The sequence below is a fragment of the Pomacea canaliculata genome, linkage group LG8, assembly GCF_003073045.1.
Source record: "Pomacea canaliculata isolate SZHN2017 linkage group LG8, ASM307304v1, whole genome shotgun sequence".
Lineage (NCBI taxonomy): Eukaryota > Metazoa > Mollusca > Gastropoda > Architaenioglossa > Ampullariidae > Pomacea > Pomacea canaliculata.
Window position 1 is genome coordinate 12330064 of NC_037597.1, and position 25071 is coordinate 12355134.

Below are 25071 nucleotides of genomic sequence, written 5' to 3' on the forward strand. Positions count from 1 at the left end.
ATGAAGTCGTGTCTGGGTTGGAGGCAAAAATGTTCAGCGCATGTTGCGGGCAACGATACAAAGAAGAGAGGAATGCGAAGAATTTATGCTCTCATTAATGACATTTTGCGTTGTGTTATGGTGAATTGTGCAACAAATTGTTCCGGAATATACTTAAATTAATATGTATTTAAGGTAAGTTGATTCTTTTTTGCTTTCCTTTCTAGTTGTGGAAGAATGCGATAATATTTCCATAATTTTTGGTCGAAATGTGATGCCTGAGTAGGATATGAAATGGAAGCTAAGAAGTACTTATGTAGGCGTCAATGCCGCTACGCATTATTAATAACGATAAGTATCACATATTCTGAATGAACTTAAATGGACCAGAATGGAGTCTACGTTTCATTTGGAGAACTGTTAGATGTCTTGAAAGAAGCTGATACACACACACTTCTGTGTAACTATAAACCTATAACATACCTACACAGTAAACTTGTACAGAAATTAAAACAGCTTAACATGACAAATAATGCACTGTGACCGATATATGCTGCTTGAGCGGTTTCACACCAGTTTTTTATACTATGGCGGCGTGAAATTATTATTAGAGTTAGCGGAGATGTTTGATATTTAAAAGTTTGATGATCTACAACTTGCAGTGCAAATCACATTTGCAATATCTGTACTGTATGACGACTATAAGTTGTTGCTCAAGCCAGAAGTAGTCACCTCTTTGGGTGCCTTTTAAGGAGAGTAATAACTCTCATGAGTTCTCTCTTCCCCCTCCCTCCCACTCTGAAGTACAGGTTTGTGTTTAGTAATTTTGTGCAGCAACAAAAGTACTGATGCAAAATAAATTACTCTTTGTATTGTAATAAGGTAATTTCAAATAATGTCTGCAGTTGGCAACAATAAATATTATTGTACACGATTTTATGTGTGTCATTGTGCTATGCTCTTAACAGTATATCTGGGACGTTTACAGTATTGAATGCAAAGGTTGATTGCCCAGTAGTTTAGTGCGTGTTGCATCTGGAAATACAGTATGTAATAAGAGTATCAGAAAGTGTTCCTATTTTTTTTTTTAAACCTTTATAAAATTTATACACTGTCCAAAAAGTTTATTGAATTAATGTTTTTGATAAACAAATGGTGCAGAAGAGAATTACCTAGCACAGAAACAGTAATAAAGACATTGGAAACACAGAAGCAATAAGAAAACACTCATTATCACCATATAACCACCGGCAAGTGAAATATGTTAATAGAGAATTGATATTTTGTAGCCAAGTGCTCTTCCATTGGATTTTTTGTACATGTATTTCATGAGTTAAAAATAAGTTTACAGAATGGATGGTTTGGGGATTTACTGCACATATTTTCAAAATAATTGTAATAATTGTAATATTAGGATCATATTGCATAGTAAAGATTTTAAAATGTCTTTCCTGTGTGGTTGGTCAGTTGGCAACTTGATAGTGATATCAAGTACATAAGTGCTTATTTTATTTGTGTTTCCATTTCATGGACATTTTTTGTTTTTCACTTTTTCTCCTCCTACTTTCAGTCTGTTCACTGTTTTCCTGGACTGGCTTTTCATATGCAATCTGTATTAGCAAAATAATAGGCCACTTGCCAACAAATTAAATACTGGCCATGCAGAATGATGTTAAGTTTTGATAGATGTTCCATTGTCTCGCCATTGTTTTCTGCTGTTAACATAAAGCAATCATTTGCTGAGGTACAGCGTTAGTGTTGTGCAGAGAAGAATGCAACCCAGCTTTTTTTTTTTTTAAATAGACTGGATGGGTCACACATCCTTTGCATTCTTTGGATGGTTTTTGTATGGTGTGTGGGTACCTTGACCTTTGTGCACCTTCTTGGAGAGCCACCCACTCTCACATACCTTTGCTTACCACATAAATATAAGCATGGTCAAAGCTTTATTTGGTATAGACTTCAACTGAAAAAGACCTATGGAAAATCACAACTAATTTGACACCTTTATAAAGAAAATTAACCAAATTAACCTTAGTTACAGTTTGCATGCATTTTGCAACACTTATTACAGAGAACTTTTTTATTTTCAAAACTGTTATTTTGCTTCATTTTAGTGATAAAAATAATTTAATGCATGTTTTTGTGTGTAGGTTGAAGTATGTGTCTGATTGTATTATTCTTTTATAAATGACAGGTCATTACTAGACTTAGCGTAAGATTTCTTTTGCATGATTGAGGGGTGGTATTTTGTAAATACATTCCAGCTTTCCCACAACATGTTGAGAGATACAGCCTACCTATTTTAATTATAAATCATCTTAAATTGCTGCTTTAAGCATAAGCAATTTTTAAAACTGTGGCTAGGTTTATAAAAATGCATAATATGCATGGATATTATATAGTATGGATGGACAATTGTACAAATAAATGATAGGCTATTACTAGTGTTACTATTACCATAAGATTTTTTTAATAAGTAAAAAATGACATTTTTCTTAACACATTCCGGTCTCCCTCAGTGTTGGTGGTAGTGGTGGTGACAGCTTATTTGATATGACCAACAAACCATTACTAGGCTTGGAGTAAAATATCTTTTGCATGATAGAAGGGTGGTATTTTGTAAGCAAATTCCAGCTTTCCTTCAACACATTTCAAGGTGGTTGTGGTTTACCTTTACTGGCATAAATGTTATGATAATGGTTTCTTTATTATATTTATCGATTATAGCTTATTTAGTGTACCAGGTAAAAAACTGACAATACTGATCCTATGCTATGCAGATAAGGGAGTAGGGGGAAGGAAGCTCTTTTGATACTGCATACTTCCATTTCCATTCCTTTACAATCTTTCATGCTTTTTATTCATACTTAATGTGATGCAGGGATGCATTGTTCTCACACATTGAGCCTAGGGACTGGTGTTTAACTTCAGGTGCCATTCATTGCTGTGCTGTTTTCTCAGATTCATTCCTGCTCTTTTTAAAAAAAAATTTCCAATACCTGTCACACTTTGTCATTAACTCAGATACATGCAGGCATACACATCATGGCACTCACACACACTGCTGACTGTCCTGCCACCCTTCAGCTTTTGTCACTACCCACCTAAGATTTTTCTCAATCTCTTCCTGTCAGCCTATTAACATGCTTACCGGCACAGAAATTTGCGAATGCTGCCTAGATGCCATGGGTGTTGTGTGGTGATGCAGCTCATGTTGGGCAACATGCATTTTAGCATCATAGAGAACATTGCTGCATAGCACTGCTTGAGTGGTTCCAGCGTGGGTAGGCTGCTTGCATGCTCCCTGGTGAGCATGACATTTTGCTTGGCACAGACTGCACGTGCCTTTTGAGTGCATGCTGTGTTGCAGTGCCCTGATGCAGAGCTGTGACTGCGCATGCTACCACCTTAAGCCCTTTTTCTTTTGCCTGTAACTTGTAATTTTTTTTGCCGTGTTGTCTGTGCAGCTTGGTTGATGCAGCCAAGCCTAGGGGAGAGAACGTCAGGATTTTTTTGTCAACCAAAGAAATAAACAATAATTTAGTATATGCTTAAGTTTAAGAGTGCTCTTAACTTTACAAGATTATCTTTAAATTCAGTTGTTCATTGTGATTCATTGGTTAAGTGGAGGGCCAGCATGTTTCAGGCCAAGTTATCAGGGGAGCAGTCTTAGTGTGGGAGGATAAGATGGGAAATGCACCAGAAAGTGGGATGGGTCTGCAATGCGCTTGGCTTACGGCCACTTTCATCTTGAAGTTAGCAGCATCTAAGATTCTTATGCTTAAGGCTAGTTATATTCTGCCTGCCCTTTGACTATATAGGTTGTATCATTACTTATTAATGGGTAAGATTATTGTTTAAGAATGTTTACATAGTTTGTGTAGATCTTGACATCTTATATGAATTGCTGATATCCACATAATCAAATTTTGTCTGCAAGTTTTAGTAGCTTAATGTTAAAGTAGGTAATCATTACTTGGTTCTTTTATACTGATCAAATAAAGAGTATTAAAATGCAGGTATTACAACTTACAGGTAAACTTAAAATATTCTTTTAAGTGTTAGCTAAATACATTAGTTTTATGAGGGAGTCATGCAGTTAATAAGGAGATTCCGGTTACCAATTGAGATAGAAGTGTAGAAACCTGTGTGTACAGAGTGGCTAATTGTCTTGTCATGTGAGCAAAAATACTATTACGTTAATAATATGCTACATATTTATCTCAGTACAAATAGAATATTACTATTAACTCTAACAATTTTTTTTGGTATTTTTCATGGTGATAATCTTTAAAGAAGCTTTGAGTTAAGATTTTTACAAAGATTGTAGATGCTTCTAACAAGTAGCTTGATTTGGATTTGTAATGTTCTTTGTTGAAATACAGGAACAATGCATCTGGCATGATTTGTGCCTGACTGGATATTATGGTGGTAGATGGCTTTCCTAGAGATAGTTTTTTGTCTGCAGGCTGCTGACTAGTAAAGGGATGACGGTGCGAGGAGCAGTGAGCAACCGGTGAGCAAGTACCATGAGCACCGTGAATGGACATGCATCTGCACCCAACAAGAACAAGCGCAAGGTGGTCAGTGTTGTGCTGTTAAATGGCACAGAGCTACTTGTTCATGTTGATGTAAGTTCTTGTTTTTGAAAACCGTAATATTTAATTTTCTATCCCTGTATTTTTTTGTAATAAAGATATTTTGAAATTGTTACTTGCCATTATCAGGTAGTTTGAAAATGCTAAGAAGAATGAGGATTTTGAATTTTCATTTTCTGTCTCATTGATAACTTGTAAATACATTTTAAAATAGAAGCTGCTTGTTTGTAAGGTGTGTTATTCAGAAGGATACTTTGTCTTACCAGTGATAAAATACACATTATTAAAAGAACATTATTACAGTTTATTACAATTATTGAAAACAATTAACAGGTTAAAGCCAAGCTGTACGAGGTTTTTAACCAGGTTGCAGCCCACCTTAGCTTGCGTGAAACTGAATACTTTGGCCTCGCCATTATCAGAGGTAACCAAGGTTTTGAATAATGTAGCATATAGTTTCAAAACTAATTAACAGTGATTCCCATTCATGTAAAGGCATTTTATACCCCAGATAGAATTATTGGGAGTTTTATCAACTAGTTACCAGAGAAAAGAGGATACTCATCATTGTCTTGATCCCTGATATCAGGAAACTTCTATAATTATTAGTGCCATGTTTTATGTATGGAAAAGTGCATCACTAACACTTGATAACAAGAAATAGAAAGTTATCAGCTTTCATATACTTTATTGCAAAATGCATGACAGAATGAGATGTTTGATCTAAACTTTTGTTTTCAGACTCCCAACACTTTAATATGCCTGGCTGATTGCAAAATACCTGATATGATTAGACATCTGACATGAGCTCTTGTTTTCAGCTTCTTGATGCCAGACATTGTTTATTTTTTCGGACCCTTTTGTCAAATTTACTATATCTATATTCCTGTTCTTACAGATTAGAAACACTAATTTAAAAATAAATTTTACAAGATTCTGATGAAATAGGTTTTAATGCTGGGTTGTGCATAAGTATAACTTGCATAGAAATTAGTGTATGTATATATATATAGTGAGGGATTCATTTATGCCATCTTGCTAATCTGTTAACAGTGTAAAGTTATCACAACAAAAAATGTTTTCAAGTAGTAAAATTGTGCATCAGATTTTTGTAACAGTTAAATTTATGGGTGGAAAAATGTGGAAAGTACACAAAGAGGGTAGTACATTTAATATTTAATTTTGTTTCTTTGGGCAGAGTCATTTAGACATCTTGTTTTGCTTTATTTATAAAAATTAGACTTGAAGTTACCATTTACTCTGTTTTAGATGGAGAATACCAGTTCCTGATACTGGATGAAAAAATCTCTAAGGTGGCTCCAAAAAGGTGGAAGACAGTCCCAGGAGAGGTGAGTAGTTTTAGGAAAACCTGCTATTTGCATGAATCACAGTCGATTTAGAAACTTCTAAATTAAGGTGTTTACTTACCAATTTTTGGTGACTTTTACTATTTTGTGACATAGAAAGACATTATTTTACCTTTTCTTCTGAAGAGTGAACCATAAAAGATTTTAAGATGTTTTACAAGAGATGTTTATGTCTTCCAAGCCATGTAATTGTGCAAATTGTAATTTTAAAGGCTGGCAAAAGTTGACTTCAAACTTTGTTTTAGATTTTGTAGATTGCAACTTTATATCCACAAGGGCAATTTCAGATAGTGCTCATACTAGCAAAATATGTATACATGTTAAAATAATTTCTCTCTCTCACACACACACATACATACCCAGCAACTACAGTTGGTGACCTTAGGTCACCCCAGGCTAGAACAAGATCACAGCCAGTAGAGTTAATCAAGTAAATGGCACGTGGAATTAATGAATTGCAGTGATGATTGGTCCTGCAGACAGGCATCGTGTAGCTACAGCCAGACTGCAAGAGTGAAAACTCACATGCCAACACATGATCAGAAATAGAGAGGATGCGTGATGCCTTCTTAAGTATTTGTTTATTACAAAACGCTGCAAAGTCCTCTGCCTGATTCCAATGATTTTGAAACATATTAACAAGAGAGATAAGACTATTTCTGTTCCCTAGGGAGAGGCTTTGGAACCAAGAGATTAAAGATTAAATGATGAGACATTTAGTGAAGGACTGAGAACTGAGTGAGATGACAGAGCTGACAGAGAAAGATTTGAGTTTCCGCAGGAGGTTCAGATGTTTTTGGCTCTTACGGAGGATCATGTCAGTGTTGATGTGCTATTTAAGCTTTTTACAGAAGATAGTACTTAAATATTTATAAGAGTTGGTTATCTCGGTGGCATCATCATGGATAATACTGATTACTGCCTCAGGTTTGTTCATCTGTAAGTCGATGATCGTTTTCTTAGTCTTTTGTATTAGACATTCAAGACAAGAAAGTGTTCGTCACACCAGCATACAAAATCAGGAAGAGCGCCATTGTGAACATGTTCACTATCATACAAAAGTGACAGCAAGGCAGAGTCCTCAACAAATTCTATAAGAAAGCCGTAGTGCTTCCACAACTGTTAGTATTTAGTGTAAAAAGCATTGGAGACAAGCAGCAGCCTTGAGGAGAACCTAAACAGGTAACATCAGAATCTGAGAGAAGGCTGTTGATAGAAACTCTCGGCTGCTTGTTTGTTAAAAAATCCAGAATCCAGAGTGTTGGTGGGAGAGATGGAAGTCTGAAATAAGACTCTCCGCTAACTCATCTTTTTGTTTTCTGGGGTAGGAGTGTTTAAAGTTTTAGTTAACTCTTTAAGCTAAAATTATCATCCTGACTTGGTAATAATTGTTTCTTTAAGCATGTAAAGTGAGGTTGCACAGTGTTAAAAGCAGAAGACCACTGCCAGTTGGTGCAACTTTGTAGTGGTGTGGTGGCTTGAGCGCCTTGTCAATCCACAGAGCTATGTTGGCAGGAGCCTTGTGCAAGTTGGTGAAAGACAAAGACGGCAAGATCATAGCAAATGATGCAGGACAAGGAGACCGCTCGATGAACACTTTGAAGAGATCCTGAATTGACCTCGTCCACCATCCTTACCTGACATCACAGGCAACTGAACAACTTCATGTCATTACAGCCCTCCCACTAAGACAGAATTCATCAAAGCTATCAAAAGCATGAAAAGCCGCAAAGCAGCAGGCCTGGATGGCATACCCCCAGAAGCACTAAAGATAGACCCAGAAACAACAGCAAAAAGTTTACAGCCCCTCCACAAGATCTGGGAACAAGAGATAGAACCAACAGATTGGAAACTAGACCACTTGGTCAAATTACCAAAGAAAGGAGACCTCTTCCAGTGCATCAACTGGCGGGGGATCATGCTGTTGTCCATCCCCAGTAAAGTCCTGACAAGGGGAATACTAGAGAGATTGAAGGAAAACACTCGACAAGAGACTGAGACTAGAACAAGCAGGATTTCGCAAGGATAGGTCATGCACTAACCACATTGCCACCCTCCTGCCATCATTGAGCAGTCTATTGTGTGGCAGTCTTGCCTCTATATAACTTTTGTGAACCTTGAGAAGGCCTTTGACAATGTAGACAGGGAGGTCATCTGGAGGCTGATGATCCACTGTGGTATTTCGCCTAAGCTTATGAACATTATCCAGGGGTTGTACGATGACTCATCCACAACGGCAAAGTCACTAAACCTTTATTAATGAAGACTGGCATAAGATAGGGTTACATATTATCACAATATTCCTGAAAATCATAGACTGGATTATGCTGAAGACCACCCAAGACAACAACACCTGTATTCAGTGGACCTTCACCAAATAGCTAGAGGACCTGAACTTCGCAGATGACATCAGTCTCCTGACTCATTGGCGGCAGCATGCACAAACCAATCTGAGTAAGCTAGCAGAAGAAGCGGCGAAGACTAGATTAAAGGTCAACAGAAAGAAGACTGAAGTGATGAGAATCAGCAACAAGCAGGAATTCCCAATCTATCTTCAAGGAGGCAACATCCAGGGAGCAGACTGCTTCACGTATCTGGGGAGCATTCTCAACTAGGATGGTGGAGCAGACGACATCAAAAGCCACATCAGCAAGGCTAGGCATGCTTTCCACAACCTACAGCCCATCTGGAACTCCCGAGCATTATCCTTTCGCAGTAAGATCCTCATCTTCTACAGCAATGTTTAAGCTGTCCTACTGTATGGTTCAGAAATCTGGAGATGTGACAAACACCATCAACAACAAACTTCAGACTTTTACCAACCGAGGCCTGTGCCATGTTCTGGGAATTAGATGGCCTGAAAAGATCTCCAACAGCAGCCTGTAGCTAAAGCTAAACTAAAAGAAGAAAAATCTGCAAAGAGAAGCCTGGCATGAACTCTGGGTTTCTCCAGAAAATAGTGTATATGCATAATTTCTTGATGCATTGTAAATTGGCATTTTTAATAATCATTTTGTTCACTTTTTTAACTATTTGCCTTTGAAAAACTTTGCCTGTTTCAGGGCCTTGACAATGAGAACAGACCTTTGTTAACTGTATGGTTTCGTGTTCAGTTCTATGTTGACCAAGTGGTATTATTACGGTAAATTTACATTTGTTGTTGTTTTACTGACAAGTGGATTGTATGATTATTGTGTGGTATATATTTCTGCCCTCCAATCTTTTAAGGATGTAAAGTTATCAAAATCTTTTTTGCAAGCATTAAAATTGTGATGTAAGATTCTTTATTCTGTCACTCTCTGAGGGGTATTGAGATATTAAAAATGTGCCTGTACATGTTCACACACATTCCTGTAAAATTTTTAACAGGTTAATTTCTTTGGCTAAAAGATCATCTTTGAGATGTACCACATGTATAGTCTTCTGGTACTGTCACAGGGAAAAGGTAACAAGACATTTGTACTACCTGCAGCTGAAGGAGAATGTTCTCAAGTACAATCACCTATACAACGAAGAGAAGTGCTTCCAGCTGGTAGGCTATGCTCTGCAGGCCGACTTTGGCAACTTTATTCCTGAAAAGCACACAGTTGGCTATTTCGATCCTAGCCAGTACTTTCCAACCTGGGTAACTATTATTTTTGAGATGCTATTGCAGTCAGTGAAAGAAAGCGTGAGTTAATTCCTCCAGAATGTCCACACAATGGCGCAAAGATTTGTTTTTAAAAAGTCACGATAGCTCAGAAGTTGGCTGCATTTGAAATTATTATAGGGGTGGATTAAGAGCACGATGACAGTAAAGTGTGCATGTAGCATAGCTCATGAACCCAATAAAAAGACTGATGAACTTTTTTTGCAGAACTTACTGTAGTAGTTTAGGGAGACAACTGGGTTCAGTGGGGTCATAGGTATAAGGGCTGCTACACCTCAATGACTAGGGGCAATAATTTGGTTTAAGAGCATTTATAGCCCCAAAGCTTCTAACTTTCTAACATCTAACTTTGACAAAAGTTAATGAAGAAATTTGGCTTTTTTTGTCATTATTGTCATTAGCTCTTGTCTGTTGGTTGTTTCTCCTTGTGCATGTGCACACTTGATCCTTAGATGTAAGGGCTTGCTTTTTGTTATTGTTATATATTTTAAGATTTTGGAGACATTTTTAAAGATCATACCTTTTGTTGCAGATGCTGGAAAAACATGGATGTGACTACCTAACGGACAACTGCCCTTTAATCCATCATGATATGCACAATATCACTCGCACTGATGCAGAGCTCAAGTATGTGCGGGAGTGTTCAATGCCTCCTGGAGCACACAACCTCCATTTTTACCATGTACGAAAGAAGAAGACAGATAAAACATGTAACACCTGGCTGGCCATCTGTGCACGAGGAGTTGAAGTCTATGAGGTATAATTTATGCATCTTTTAATATTACGTTGACTCTGAACAATAGCCTCTGTGGTCTTGATTTTAGAAGGTAAATTTATCAGACTCAGGATTACATTTGTGTGCAGATTGGTCTTGAAATAAAGATAACTTATTTAGGATATTTGGAAAAAATGGAATTGTTCCAAGGCAAATCCTAAAAATCTTTAATAAAAAATTTTACTGAAGGACTTTTAGTCTCAATCTTAAAAATGTTAAAAATTGGCATAAGTAGTAATCTGTCTCTTGCAGGATGATGCTGGGTTCAAAAACTTGATATCAACATTTTTGTGGCCTGACATTGGGAAACTTTACTTTGATGTAAGTTTTAGCAATTTGATATGTATTAACACATCAGTGATCAGTAGTTATTCTAAGCTGTGACCTTGCAATGCTGCAAATTTTCGCCGAGGGGTGCATAATTTGAGAGTTAGTCCATTCATGTGCCTGCAGAAATACCATAGTTTATTCCTTGTTTCTCCTTTGAGGAGCATAGGGCCTCAAAAAATACTTTAGTTGGTGTGCATTTGAATAAACGGTATGGCACTTTAAAAATGATATCATTCTTCTCGCTTGCTTGAAACTGACCATCTATAAACTATGCTCTAAAAGACTGGATAGTTTTTACACTGGTCAAGTGTTGTCTGCCACACTGGCTCCAAATTTTGCACAAGTAATTGATTGGTATAAGGGTATTAGATGCAAGTGAACCAGGAATGAAGTAAAGGCAACCAAAAGAGCAAACAAAAAAACAAAACAAACATAAGATGCCTCAGACCACAGTTGGTTGACAAAGGTTAGAAGAAACAGAAACTTTATCTTGGAAGTACATCACAGCAGTTAGCAGTTTTGGGGAATTGAAAATATGGACTGTGAATTGCAGGATGGTGAAAGAGTGAGACTTCCTGTAAAAAAAAAAACTGCATGTTCATAGAATCTTTCAGTCTTAGTGGCTGCGGAAATAACCTTGGTAATAAATGATGATGATGATGGTGGTATGAGATATAAACACATTGTTGCATACATTCTTTTTTTGTCGAATGCTGTCCACAAACATTCTTTCTACATTCATCACTTTTGCTTTTGCATTCTACCCTTTTTTAGCCAGGAAAATATGTCCTTTTTTTGGTGGTTTCGTGTTCTGTTCACTTCAAGGATTATGCTGAAGCGTCTATGTTGCAGATGTAATTTGTCTGATGTTTGGCTTAAATCTGGGGCATCACTAACTTCTCTGTAACATCAAATGGCCCCCCTATGTACATCTTTCTCAGAACTACCATTAGCCTTAATATTAGGGAACTTTACCGTGTCATTGATAGCATCAACAATGAACAGATAAATGCATCAAAAAAATCTACTACAACTGTTCCTTCATAATTCTTGTTTCCAGCAAACATAACCAGTTTCTAAACTTTCAATACATTTTAATGAGTATGACACTGTGGCTACAACCTCTTCTAGTAGTTAGGGTACTGAAAGACCAGGTAGTTCCCTCTTTGGAACTGAAACAAGGTAATCAAGTCTCTCGTTTTCTGAGCAGTTCTGAAGGTCATCAACTTCAGTACCTTCACTCACATGATCATCAGTTTTGGATGATTCTGATTTACTTTGATCATGTGGATCCTAATGATTTAGAGATCATTTATTAACTCATCTTGTGTGAGTCTCGCTTGTCTAGGCATTGCTTCTTTGGAACTGAAAGTACAAAATGTAGGCAGTGAAGTTGGGAAGGTAGCATGGTAGTCATCCTCCCACCAGCTGTTGTGTTAAAAAGGCAAACACAATTCCAAGAAACGTGTATGTGTGCCTTGTTCAACACTCAGACATAAGACACATTCTCGCCAAACATGCCGTTTGCCATGGACTGAAACTGCGCCATTATTTAAAATACACTGATGAGTCTGAGTGACTCATCCTACCCATTCTTATAAAAGGCAGATCTTTCTGAATTTCTTCCAAATGAAAAAATGCACAACAAAAGTTTCTTTGTATTTTTGCTTTTTTTGTCACAAATAAGGTGACAAAGTTACAAAACCTTGTATTTCTGCAAAAAGAAACAGAAAGAAAAAAAAATAATAGAGACCCAAATATGTTGTAATGACTTTAGCAGACTCAGCCTGTGTTAGGGTTAATATTGTGAATTGAAGCAGTACCAATTACTGTAAACTCTAGTACCTATTAACAGGTAAGGTGTGTTTCTCTAAATTTGTTAACTTGCTTATCATTGTGACAGAAAAAGAAGTTTGAAATCCGGTCAGTTGCAAGTGCCGGTGGTCGTCGATTCACCTATTACACAGAGAGTGATTCCACCTCCAAGTACTTGCTGCATATCTGCAGGTCAACACATATGTTCCAGATGGCCATTCACCCAAAACTGATGGAGATACGCCATCTGGATGCTGAAGGTTTGTAAGATTTTCTCCCTATTGCTTGAACCAATGAGAAAATGTATCACTTTATTATTTGTCATTTAATTTTGATTTTTACAAACGTTGGCATTTTAGCAGCATAAGTTTCTTCTTTAATGTGTGCTTTTACCATCTTTTGTTTCAGACAAAAAACGTTACAGAGAATCATACATATACAGTGATGCACGTGATCTTGTAATGAACGGGGGTCTTGTTCAGTACCGTGCTAATCGTTCTCCTGGGAAGTCACCAGCTGGGACACAGCGTTGCTCTGTCATAAGTGATGCCTCCTCTAATACTACCTCAGGCATTGTTAGTGACAAGATGGCAATCAGCTTTGATGAAGGAGAAGGTGCAGCATACATACTTTTTTTTTTTTTAACAAGATTCTTTGCAATCACTATATGATTAATTGCATGAGTTTTTAAGTCTGGGAATGTTTCGGGAATGTTTTGGAACTTTGACATTGTTTACAAGTCAGTGTTCTGAAATTTTGAAAGGGTAGTACAATTTTATGTAATATGTATATGAACGTATTTCTTAACAATGTTTTGTTTTGTATGAACTTTCTTGTTTTTGTACATTAAATTTTAATGAAAGGGGCTGTGAATAAATGGGAGACCTACGAAGTTTGCAAAAAATGGGTAGCAAAGTACAAATGCATATACACATATTATGTAATAATAATAAATGCAAAATTTTTAGTGCTTAAGAATAAGAACGAAACATGGACCGCATACGAGGAACAGGAAAACAAATACATACGAGCTATAAAATCAAATGCAGAAAACACAGAGGAACCAAATAACAAAAAAGAGCTGAGAGTAACATGATATAACAACAGAAGGGTGCGAAAAAGGACTAGCATTATGGGAAAGGATGTTAGAAATAACATTTACAGATATATGAAGATAGACTAAAGAAAATAATTTGATCTTTCATTTGAAAAGACATTGAATTCAAGTTTAATAATACCTGTGGTGATTAGACCAGCAAAACATTCTGGCATCCATTTTCAGACAGTGAAATACAAATCCTTTTCGTCCAATTATATTTATATAAATTTCAATTATCAGACATTTTCTGAAAGACTATTTCAAATGAATTTTTTTTATTTTGAAGTACTTACATTTTTTTTTTTCTTTACTGAAAGCTTAGAAACTAGTCATGTTTTGTTAGTGTTAAATGAAAATTAGATTTGATACCACAAATGTCAGCTAAAGACCAGGGAAAGTAATGTGGACCCCTGAAAGGGTTGAAATCAGATTCATGAATATTGGTACTGACATCATTTCAGAGTAAGTTCACTTTGTGCTGTTGGTTAACAGAGGGTCTATTTGATGGCAAAAGATCAAAGACTACTGACTGCAAACCATAATACTTTAATTTTTTGTGAGAACCATTAATACAAATGCATCAATACTGTATTTTTTAAATATTGCTAGTGAATGTCAAGGTTAAAGTAGTTCTGTGAAAGAAGGTCTGTTAAAAAAAAGTTTTTTGATGGGTCATGCCTGTATGAACCCTTAAAAAGTAACATATTTTGTTGATGTTTTGACACCTGTCAATGACTAGAGGTACCTTCCATGTAAATCACACTTTTAGAACTTGAAATTAACATGCTGCAAATTTGTGTAACCCTTGATAGTCCTACAGTAATAACTGCATTTCACAATTGTAGCATGTTTTCAAAATCCTACTACTAAACTATATAGGATAAACATGATTTTAAAATTAAAATCTATATGAAAGTGAAAAAAATTGATCAGTACAAAAAAGGATGGAAATATCTATGCTTGAAAGGTCATGGGTCACAAATTTTACAGTTAACCTAAAACAGGATAAAAAACAAAAATAGTAATAGGGTAAATTTGAACTCTTTGTTTCGTTTCTGACAGAACACAGCAAAGAGATAATAATTGACTGTCCTCCCCGCCAGAGCCAGGCACTGAGCAAGATGCAATTTATGGGAAGTGAGTGTTTCCAGATCATGCTTTCTCTAAGAAATGCTTAGGAAAGGTTTCTTAACTTAGCACGACATAAAAGTATAACATTACAATGACTGGCTTATAACTGAAGATGATGGTGTGAAGTTTTTTTTTAATTGCTGCTCTCAGGTAAACAATAGACCAAGAAACCTTTACATTTTTGGAAAGGAGAAAACTTAAACTTTGCAATAAAAATAATGAAAATTGCTTTCCCCGGCAAAGCCACGATTGTGGACTATCGTGTCCAAAGTGTTAAAAGCCTCTGTGTGTGTGTGAGAGAGAGTGCACGAAACACATATATGTGAGGTAATAAGTATAGGGGAACTTGTATGTGGGGTGTGTTTACTGAAGCATGGGAATGGTAGGGCATGGGTATCCTAAGAGCAAAAATCATAGTTCATGTGATCTTTCCATTCCTCTTGCTTATCATCTTTATTGAAGATAATGCATATTTGTTTAAAGAAATAGTTTCTATTTTAGGGGACTGGGTGAATCTTGTGGTTAATGCATAGCTTTTACTATCCAGGTTACAAGATGACCCCACCTACGCCAGGAAGTCGTAGTACTGTTTTACCTCCACAGACGCTAGAACTGTTTCGATCACCTGGAAGCAGTGGAAAGAGTTCTCCTAGTTCCACTCATGGTCAAGAGTTGTCACCTGTCAGCAGTAATGGTAGTTACCGAGCCAAACTTCATCAGACAACTCACACATTATATTGTGGAGGAAAACCTCAGTCATACATGCTTCCCACTCCTTCGCCATCATCGCCAGCTCAGCCTTACTCTCTTCCAACACCATCACCGTCCACACCACATGAGAGGGATTTTACAGTGACTCGAAGTGCAAGCTGCAAAGAAAACTTTAAGGGTTTTCAGGGATCCATGTTGGTTGGTGAAAGAAATGTGTCGGGTGATAGCACTGCAACAGCCAGCTCCACTACGTCAACAGGTGTTGTGTCCCTCAGTGTGGAAAACTCCCCTGTTGTACAACCAGCCAACTTGTCAGCAGGTGCGAGTGGTGGGATGGGACAGTATGGCAAATCACCCATGTCAGGGTCACCTAAGTTCTGTTTAGGGAATCCTGTGTCCTCGTCTTTCCCATCCACATTGCCACCAGCATCACCCATGTCCAGCAGTGGATTGATGCCCTCATTTCAGGTGGACAAAACAGCTGCTCCTTTGGTCCATTCTGTGATGGCACAGCTGACAGTGCCTGACACCTCACCTCACCACCACCTGGGGACCACCTTGCCAACAGAACACCTGTACACAGACCGTACTGACTTAAAGCAGCAGGATGTACAAGAAACTTTGATACCAACACATGCTTTCACAGACATTTCTAAAGCTGTGGACCTGTCTTCAACCAACAAAATTATGGGAGTGCAGAGTGAACAGAAGCGTTCAAATGGATTGCCACAGGTTTGCAATGTTGGGGCCAGCAGTGGTGTTCTTTATGTGCACAACCAAGGAGGGTCTGTCGATTCTGGCAATGTTCTGTCAGATGACAGCAGCAGTGTTCATCACTCCGCTCATGTAAGTAGAAATTTTTTTTTTTTTGCTGAAAGTAACTATGTTGGTTGTCTTTAAATGCAATGTGTGAATCATTTGTACAAGGGTCTGCTTGTGAGTAGTAAAATGTGGGACATTACCAGTATTAGAATCACTAGGATGTTTCTAATTTTTGTTGCATGTTTCAGTCAAGTGAAGACGACTCAGGTGTTAAAGAGACTTACAGTGAGCCAGGTGTTACGCAAAAATGTCCAGGGCACAGAAAGGCACATAAGCTGTCTGGGACAGGCAAGCCAACGCATGTGTCAGTGAAGAACCAGAAGGAAGCGCTACATCCAGAACTTGAGCAAATTCTGGGTCAGTCACATGCCCACTCTTTGCCTCTGATCACAGCCCTGTGCAATGACCTGATGACAGGTAGCTCTCACAGCTCCACTGGCTCTTATGACACAGCTGCTGTCCATTCCTTTGATCCACACTCTGCTCATGTTATTGGTGAGATGGATGCACGGCGCTGGTCGACCTGTGACCCAGGAGACCTGGGTTCCGATGCTGCAAGCTTTGAGGCTGGATGTGGTTCAACAGGAACAATGTTATTAGTGGGGGGAGGGGCATCAGGAGCACGCCCATATTCTTGGCACAGTGAACACTTTGATCTGGACTCTTCACTCAGTGCTGCATCCCATAGCAAAGGAACATTACTTCAACAGCAGCACCTTCATCAGCTGGACAACCATCGAAGTGTGCCTCATAACCTCTACACTTGTTCTTCGTCTGGAGTGGGGGGTCTGTGCTTTGGACACAAGCTGTGGCCAGCAGTTGTGCTCCCTATGGAGGCTCACTGGACCGCTATTCACCTGACTTGATTGCCCAACACCTTATGATTCCATCACGACTGAGCAGTGGTGGCCACAGTAACACAGACGGCAATATAAGTCACCACAAAGGTCTGAAGGAGAACATAGGAATAGCTTGAGATATATAAACATTATTTCAGAACTAAAACTAGTGGGGACAGTATGGAGATAAAGCATGAAAAGCTTATGGAAATCCACAATGGTCATTTTTTTTTTTTTTGCTGTTTTCTTTTAAAAATAGGGATAGAGAACATTACTGGTTACAAACTAGACTGCTAGAAAATATGACTCAACTGTGGTTGATTAACCTGATGTGTAGTAATAAGGATTGACAAGTAAGCACCACATGCAAACATATTCTGGTGCACAGCTACCTACTTGTGCTACCACAAAATCTAAAATCAGAGATTATGATTTGCAATGGTTAGCTTTAATATCTGATGTTATCCAGTGATAGGTATTTAGATTGAAATGTGTCAAAAGCTGATGATACTGATAAAAAAAATATGAAAAGTGATTGCTATTTATAAAAACAGCACTAAAAGCATTCTTTGGGAAAAGGAGACCACAAATAGAACAGCAGTGAAAAAGGTTGCCTGTAATTCTTAAAAATGTTCTGAAGTCAATTATCCTTGTGCATTCACTTTTTCTAATTGCTTCCTGCGTGTTCATACTGCCCAAAAAACACTAAATTCTTTTTTTTACCATTAAAAAATTGTTGAAACTGAAAAAGAGTTTGCTAAATTTTGTGGAAAATTTAATAGTTTTTATGTATTTTTAATGGTATCAGAAATTGGCTCATCAAAAATATTCTTTTTTTAAACAGAATTTTGCAGGTGTTCGTTATTGCTTTTTATCTTTGGGATTTTTTTAAAGGTGAACAAACTTTTTGAAAGTTTTTCTCTGTGCAACTAACTCTAAGGCATGCATTGTAGCAGCAATGATATATAATGGATTTAAACAAATGTTATGCAGGGTTAGATTTATTGTAAAATTTGCTTATGCATCCTTGTTCACAATTTTGCCTATAACATGCATTTTATTAGAAGTATATATGAAACTTTGTGATCACTCTAGTTACAAGGCAACAATTTATATCTTAGGTGCCTATAATTAACAGTTCTGTAGAACAAAAGCAAAATATAGTATTGATATGATTTAATGCAGTTGAAAATGTTCCTGGAGATTTGCTGTTTTAACTTTAAGGCCCTTTATAATAAGACTAGTGTAGATAAATGCAATCAATTTTCAATTCCATAAAGCAGGATTTTTCAATCGGTGTCACCTTTGAGTTCATGCGTCCACATATCGAACCTAGCCGATACAGAGTTATAACCTGTAACTTCCTAAGAATGGGTTGTTGATGGGGACTTGTGCTGGGAAAGGGGTGTATGTTGGAAAAATTACTGTCCCACCTTTTCTACTTTTTCTGCTGGCTTCCGGCCATTATGTTCAGAGGTGTTTGTGCCCTGAGGTGGTCCACTTGTAGTTATGCCTTGAAGCATACACTGCATATGTGTTCATAATTACACATCGAGACTTAGGAGAAGTGTCTGCAGTTAAACTGTATACAGATTTCTCTCCCTCTTGGTCCCCTTGCTCGGGTTCCTGGATACGGCACTGCACTTGGGTTTGTTTGTTCAGGGCAACTGTGCCAGATGTGGGAAATCGCTTTCCCATCAAAACTGCACTGCCAACCGTTTGATTCCATACTGATGGTCATAGTGCACCACAAGCTGCCAGGTATACCAGAACGACGGTTTGCCAATCGTAGCTCAAATACTCCTAGAGCCTGGGTCCTGACAGTTTATATTTATCAAGGAGAGCTGCCATGATTTATGGCAGTCCACATTGCAGGCAACATGCTGTCAGGTTTGGGTTTCTGCCTTTTAGCAGTACAATGTTGCACGGCCGCCATTTTCATTTTCTTCTATCATCCACTGACAAGTAATCAGGGGCTTCTCACTTTCCCACCTCTGCCTGAGATAGACCGGCAGGAGCTCCCACTCTGCATTGACAACGTCAAAGTTTTGTACTCTAGGGTTTTTCTCCATGCTTGATGCTGCTTGAGTGAAGGGCTAAAGGAGAATGACCTATGTCATCGTGCGGTGATGCTGGTCATCAGATCCCTGCTCCCTCCATTCTGCCCTGATTTTCCCCCTCTCATCTCTTGTTAAATATCCATGCCAATGTCTTCATTCCATTTGGCCCCTGTTGACCACTATAACTATGCAGTGCTTCACCTCTCCCCTCCCTTGCATGTACACTGTCTCCAGTTAAACTCGGGTTACCGAATGCTAATCTCCACATAATCAGAGAAATGACAACAAATGATTGACCAGGTAGGTAAATACTTCACAAACTTTGGTCAAACATTTGTCCATATATGTCTGGCTAAGAGGAGCCTTTACAAAAAGCAATGAAAAAGAAATGACTGTCTACACAGTTCACTTGTTTTGCTATTTCAGCTGTACTATTTTTTCAACACAGGAAGAAGAATTCATCTGGAAAAAAATAATGAGTTACTCCAAATATGACAATTGGTTTCATTTAAAAAGTGTATAAAAAAATGTATCAAGTGTACAGATTACAATGCATCAGCTAAGTAGTTCCCACATTGTTGCAAATCCTCATCAAAGTTCTTTTGCATTTTCTATGAACATAGTCTTTTGTACCATTTATCTTCATTCTCGTGTCTCATTTGTCATCATTTTTACGTTAGTATAAATATTTAAATTAGTAAATTAAAAATAATTAAAATATTTGTAAGATAATCTGAGTTAACCACAAATTTGCTTAATGATCTGTGCATTGTGTGGCACATCATGGCAGTGTTTTGAATTTAAATATAATGGAATCAATAAATGACTTGGAAAATCTTCATTACTTCCAATTTTATTTACATCTGTCATTTGTACAGAAAATGACATTCAGGTAGCATATTGTATAGCAGTAAATGGATTTCATTAGCATTAGATTTATTCATTTCTTTTAAGTTTTTTCTTTTGAGCTACTTTTTTTTTTGTAATTTGTAAATTAGAGGGACCTGGTCGGTAAGCATGCAATGAGGTTAGAATACTTGGGTCCCACACAACCGACCCTGTTAGTGTATAGTTTAACATAAAAGGATAAAAGGAACAGGAGTTTGAGTAGGATTTACTGGCTAACAAAAATAGAGCAAATTTTTTATAAATTGTAAATTAGATAACATGATTCCATTCAGAAAAAAAAACATGTTGGAGAAATTATGTCAAGTTAATGCTGTGATATTTTTCTGATTTCAGCAGAGAAAAATGAGTGCAGTTTTGTGAGTCTATTTAGTTTCAAAGTGGTAATTTGGCAGGTATAAATTTTACAGAATCAGAATCAAATTTTTACAATGTTATATGCAAATAATACCATTTTTTCACTAGGCAAGTCAAATCAAATAACATATACCTGTAGAGTTACATGTTCCAATCACTTTTGTCAGAATAATAATGTTAGGTTGTGTGATCATGAATCGATTGTATCCTCATAATAGCTTCAAAGCTGCATTCTCAAAATATATGTCAATGTCTTGCTTTCACTAACAGAGTACTACCTTCTGGTCCTTAATGAACATGCCACAGGAAATTTCATACCTTCATATTTGAGTAAATGGCAAGTCTGATGAATTGTAATCTAGCAGCAGAAGTCCTTTTTTTAAAATTTTTGTTTTAGTTTCATGATATACACATGTAACAAGAACTATAATAGAAAAGAAGTCTTAACAAATATACTGCTGTCAAACATTGTCTAGGGGTTCAAATGAATAAATACCAAAAGACTTTTAAAAATAGATATGGTTGCAAAAGCATATTTTGTATTTTCAGGCAGACGCATGCTCCCAATTACCACAAACTAGATTTTTTTTAAATGATTAAAAAATGTATTTTGAAGATTGAGAGCAGAATCTATCCTTTCACATGGAAATTAATACTTTGTTTTTCTTCAGATCCAATATTGGGTGGGCAGGCTTCATGGATCGCCTTTGTTTCTTATTTTTGCTTTGGATGACAGTGGCAGGTGGTAAAGTAGATGGCAAGTGGCTTTTCTCCACTCTCCAATATTCCACATGTCAATAAAAAATGAAAACTTCGGCAAGTTTTTGGTCACAGAATGAGAGTACACTTTTGTTCCTCTATAACTGTTTGTTTTGACTGTGTAGAGTGTGACCTGTGATAGGCACTGTCTTTCAGAATCATGTTAGTGCATATGTTTGATAAATATCTGTTTCTTCTGAGAAAAGAAGAGGTTCCAGATGGGCAGGCTGAAACCAAATAGTTAATTGTTTTACACTTACTCATTATTTGTAAATTAAGCCTCAGAATACCTGAGAAATTGTTTTACAATAATGTTGATAGCACAGAATTTTGATTACTTTTGTTTGTATACATTTGCTAACTGTTGTGAAAAGCCTTACCATTAAAAAAAACATTTTGTTTGTGGTTTTGAAAAAAACAATTTTGCTTGCATAATCTTTTGGGGTAACAGGGAACTCTACCTCTGAATTTGATATTTAATAGGTACCACATGGTGGAAGCGTGTTTACTGAAGTGTCTTCTAAACTTTTTCTACATTTTCTAGCAAGCAGAACTCTTTTTTCATCTGTATTTGTATATGAGGGCTATAGCTATGGTTGGGAGATAAAGGTACTTTAGATGCTGCTTTAGGCCAAAAGCAAAATGTGCTGTGATGCTCTAGATGTTTAAACCCAGTCATTTAGTCTAGGTCTGTAGCTGTGGGCTGCATATCAGTTTAGAGACATGCCTCCATAACAATGGTCCCTTCTGATTTCATTTGAACTAAATAATTTTGTTCTGCACCATTTTGAGATTGGATTTTTAGTGCTATTTAAACCTGTGTTAGATTTAATATAGTTCTTTGTTCTGATTCTGCCTATTGAAATGAAAGACTTGTGGAGTGTTACGATTGTTTGATGAGGCTTTTTTAAATGTTGCCTTTTTGGTTTCTGCTTTCACTTGCAAAAAACTTTGTCCAGTAAGTAGGCTGAAGAACGGTGCATTTGTTGTTTAAAACTTTCCTACTAAATGAAAAGTACTGTCAAAGACTGCAAAAAGAGGTGTGTTGTATATTATCAAGGAACTATCATTAAAGTATTTTAAGCTGCTGTGTACATAAAGCTACCATAGAGAGGTTATGATTAAAGGCATTGCCGTTATTAAAAAAAAAAATCTTTTGCGTGTCTTAGCACACATGTATGTAAAGATGTACTATTTCATCTCATAATAGCCTAGTGCAATATCTATTTATATTCATGATAATAAATGTGTAATAACTTTTACTATATACTGTCGTGCATGAATTATCCACATTTACAATAATGCATTTGTTCATTTTCTCAGGGTCTCAAAATTCCTTTTTGTCAGATTTCAAACACTCTTGGGGTTCTCTTTTGTCAAGGTAATGGTGTGAAAGAGGGTGGGGGTGGGGATATTTGTAATAAAGTAAGGTGCATTCTTTTGCAAAAAAGTTTGAATTAATGGGAAACCCTATTTCCTGTCGATGAAGCCAGTCTTGTTCAAATTTGTAATTTATTAGATACTGCTTTTAAAAAAAGTTACCTGTAAATAGTTGAACAAAAAGAGATCTAAATGTCTTAAGACATTTGGAAAGTATCTTATTTCCACTTCGTACAATCAAATGTGGATGGGGTAGTTTGTGTGTGTACATGGTGCATGTGCGACTGGGGGAATGTGAGAAGAGGGAAAAAAGGAAGGTAATGACATTTTCTACCCCTGATGTTCCTCTAAAAAAAATTTTTATATTCTGTCTTAGTGGATGTTTTTGGGTATGTGTGTGTTCAGAAGAGATCCATATGTGAAACTAATGCTTTACTCAGATATTGTGATGCTTTGTTATATAATGAATTCTTGTTCTCTTTAACATCTGGGTGTTTATTTGTCGATAAAGGCAAAACTCTGGTAAGTGGTAGTCAATAAGGAATTTACAGCTTATAATGCCATATGCGTGTATTTTTTTTAATACGTTGGGATTGGTTTTTGTTTTTAACTTTGTATGATGTAGTGCAATGTTGCCTGCTTTTTGGTGGTGAAAATAATTATGCTTAGAGCTGTGCAGCAGCTGAGTGATGACAGGTGTTTTACAAAGCCACAGCTGTACTGATAATAATTTTTCCTAACCTGATTCACCATAATAGTATTGTGTGAAGAAAATGTATCTATTAAATAGCATTGTATTGTTATACGTAAAGTCTTGAATAGATAAGTGATTACTTGTAAAACATTTACTGTTTGTGTTTTGTGGTTGAATATATGCACAATGGTTTTGCACATGGAATGGTTTGACTGTCAGAAAAGCATGTGACATGTTTCTTTCAGGTTGGTCTAGGGAGTTGCAGCCATTTTCAGCTTCCTCGTGGTTGTGCTGAGAACAGTGTCATGTTTAGAGACATTTTTATACATATCAATGTGTACTGCATGATTATCTCAAAAGCCCAGACTTACTGTGTTCATGTAGAAGTGAACAGACAGCAAGATAAGCAGTATGTGCACTTGCACAAAAAATAGTATAGCCATCATACTGTTGCTTCCATATTTTTTCCTAGAAAGGGCTTTTTATTGTGATTCAGCATCAAAAGAATAGAAGTGAGAAAAAGAAATGTAGAAAAGATTTTCATTAAAAACTCGTAGGTAAAATAGACATTTTTTTCTATCATTTATCTTTTCCCTAAAGAGTTCAGATATGTTGCTTGGTAAATTTTGATTGCGCGACATAAAAATTTCTGCACTGCATCCATTCTCAAATGTTTGGGTTCACAACTTATGTCAAAAATGTGAAGGTGACCTTAGAACAGCAGTTGCATTTTGAAGGAAGATCTGATGTTGAAGGTAGAGGAGTGACTGGGAAAATGAGTCCATGTGTTTTTTTTTTTTTTGTAATGTATTATAAGAATGAAAGCAGAACTATACATCATGCAGAGATACTGATTTATACATGCAAGTGTCACAGAATAACTCTATGCACGTCTGATTGTGAATTTACTAGTACTTAATTACATTGATAGTCTTTAGTGATTAAGCTGCAACATTTATATTGGTGTTGATGTTTTTGGTAGGAGAGGCTCAGGAGACCAAAGAAACTGGAGTTTTTCAATTTGAATGGCATGTGCATGCATGCACAGCCATTCCTTGCTGTGTTACTGTTCATCAGTGCATCTGGCTCAAGATATTTTATTTAGTTTTAAGTTATGCACGTTGATGAATGGAGAAAGTAAGGGAGTGAGTGTTTATTGAGATGGTTCCAAGCCTTCAAATAATCCCTGCTGCTTAAGACATTATGGCCTGGCATATTTGCTGTTGTTTTCAGAACTTAGAGAAAGCTACCATTTTGGACAGGTCTGCATGAAGCGATGGCACAAAAAGTCAAACTGTTGCATCTGCAATAAAAACAAATTTTAACTTGTGAGACATAATTTGGTTGTGCTAAAAAATGGCTGTTAAAGTACTCAAATTAGTGAGGAAAAAACATATAGGCAACAATAGACTGCACCAGCAAGGTGTTGAAATGGGAGCTGTACTTTCTAAACCACACCCAATTTTTACAGTATGAGTGATAAATACAAGACCTTAAAACAGAATGGAGCTTTATGCAAGAGCCAAACACATCTAGCTATTGCATTGTTTTTGTACTTTATTTTGTATATGCTCGTGCCAGTGACACTGTGTGCAGGTTGTGTTTGGCCACATTATCATGTTAGCCAGATATCAAATATTTCTTGATATTCCATATTTGTCCATTTACACTACGTATATAGACAAACACATGAACATGTAATAAAGAAATATATTTCGTTAAAAAAAAATTCCCAATTTATTCTGGTTGTGTGATTGTTGAAGAAAACGCAGGTTCAATCTCACAAGTAACACGTCA

The 25071-nt window shown here is 36.8% G+C and overlaps 1 protein-coding gene across 1 annotated transcript; it reads left to right on the plus strand.

Annotated features, from left to right (window-relative positions):
- Positions 1–19: 19 nt before the first annotated feature.
- Positions 20–25003, plus strand: LOC112569942. Its single transcript, XM_025248050.1, has 13 exons — positions 20–174; positions 4451–4613; positions 4914–5004; positions 5850–5929; positions 9010–9089; positions 9386–9572; positions 10129–10353; positions 10624–10692; positions 12605–12776; positions 12925–13131; positions 14678–14752; positions 15294–16303; positions 16468–25003. The coding sequence occupies exons 2-13, from the start codon at positions 4512–4514 to the stop codon at positions 17143–17145; spliced, it is 2976 nt and encodes a 991-aa protein (XP_025103835.1). The 5' UTR covers positions 20–174; positions 4451–4511; the 3' UTR covers positions 17146–25003.
- Positions 25004–25071: the final 68 nt, after the last annotated feature.

Bases quoted from the DNA above. Each gene is read 5' to 3' on its own strand.
- LOC112569942 (XM_025248050.1), top strand. From the start codon at position 4,512: ATGAGCACCGTGAATGGACATGCATCTGCACCCAACAAGAACAAGCGC. The intron at 10,354-10,623 runs GTATAATTTATG...TGTCTCTTGCAG, and splicing joins GAGGAGTTGAAGTCTATGAG to GATGATGCTGGGTTCAAAAA. The intron at 14,753-15,293 runs GTGAGTGTTTCC...TTTACTATCCAG, and splicing joins CAAGATGCAATTTATGGGAA to GTTACAAGATGACCCCACCT.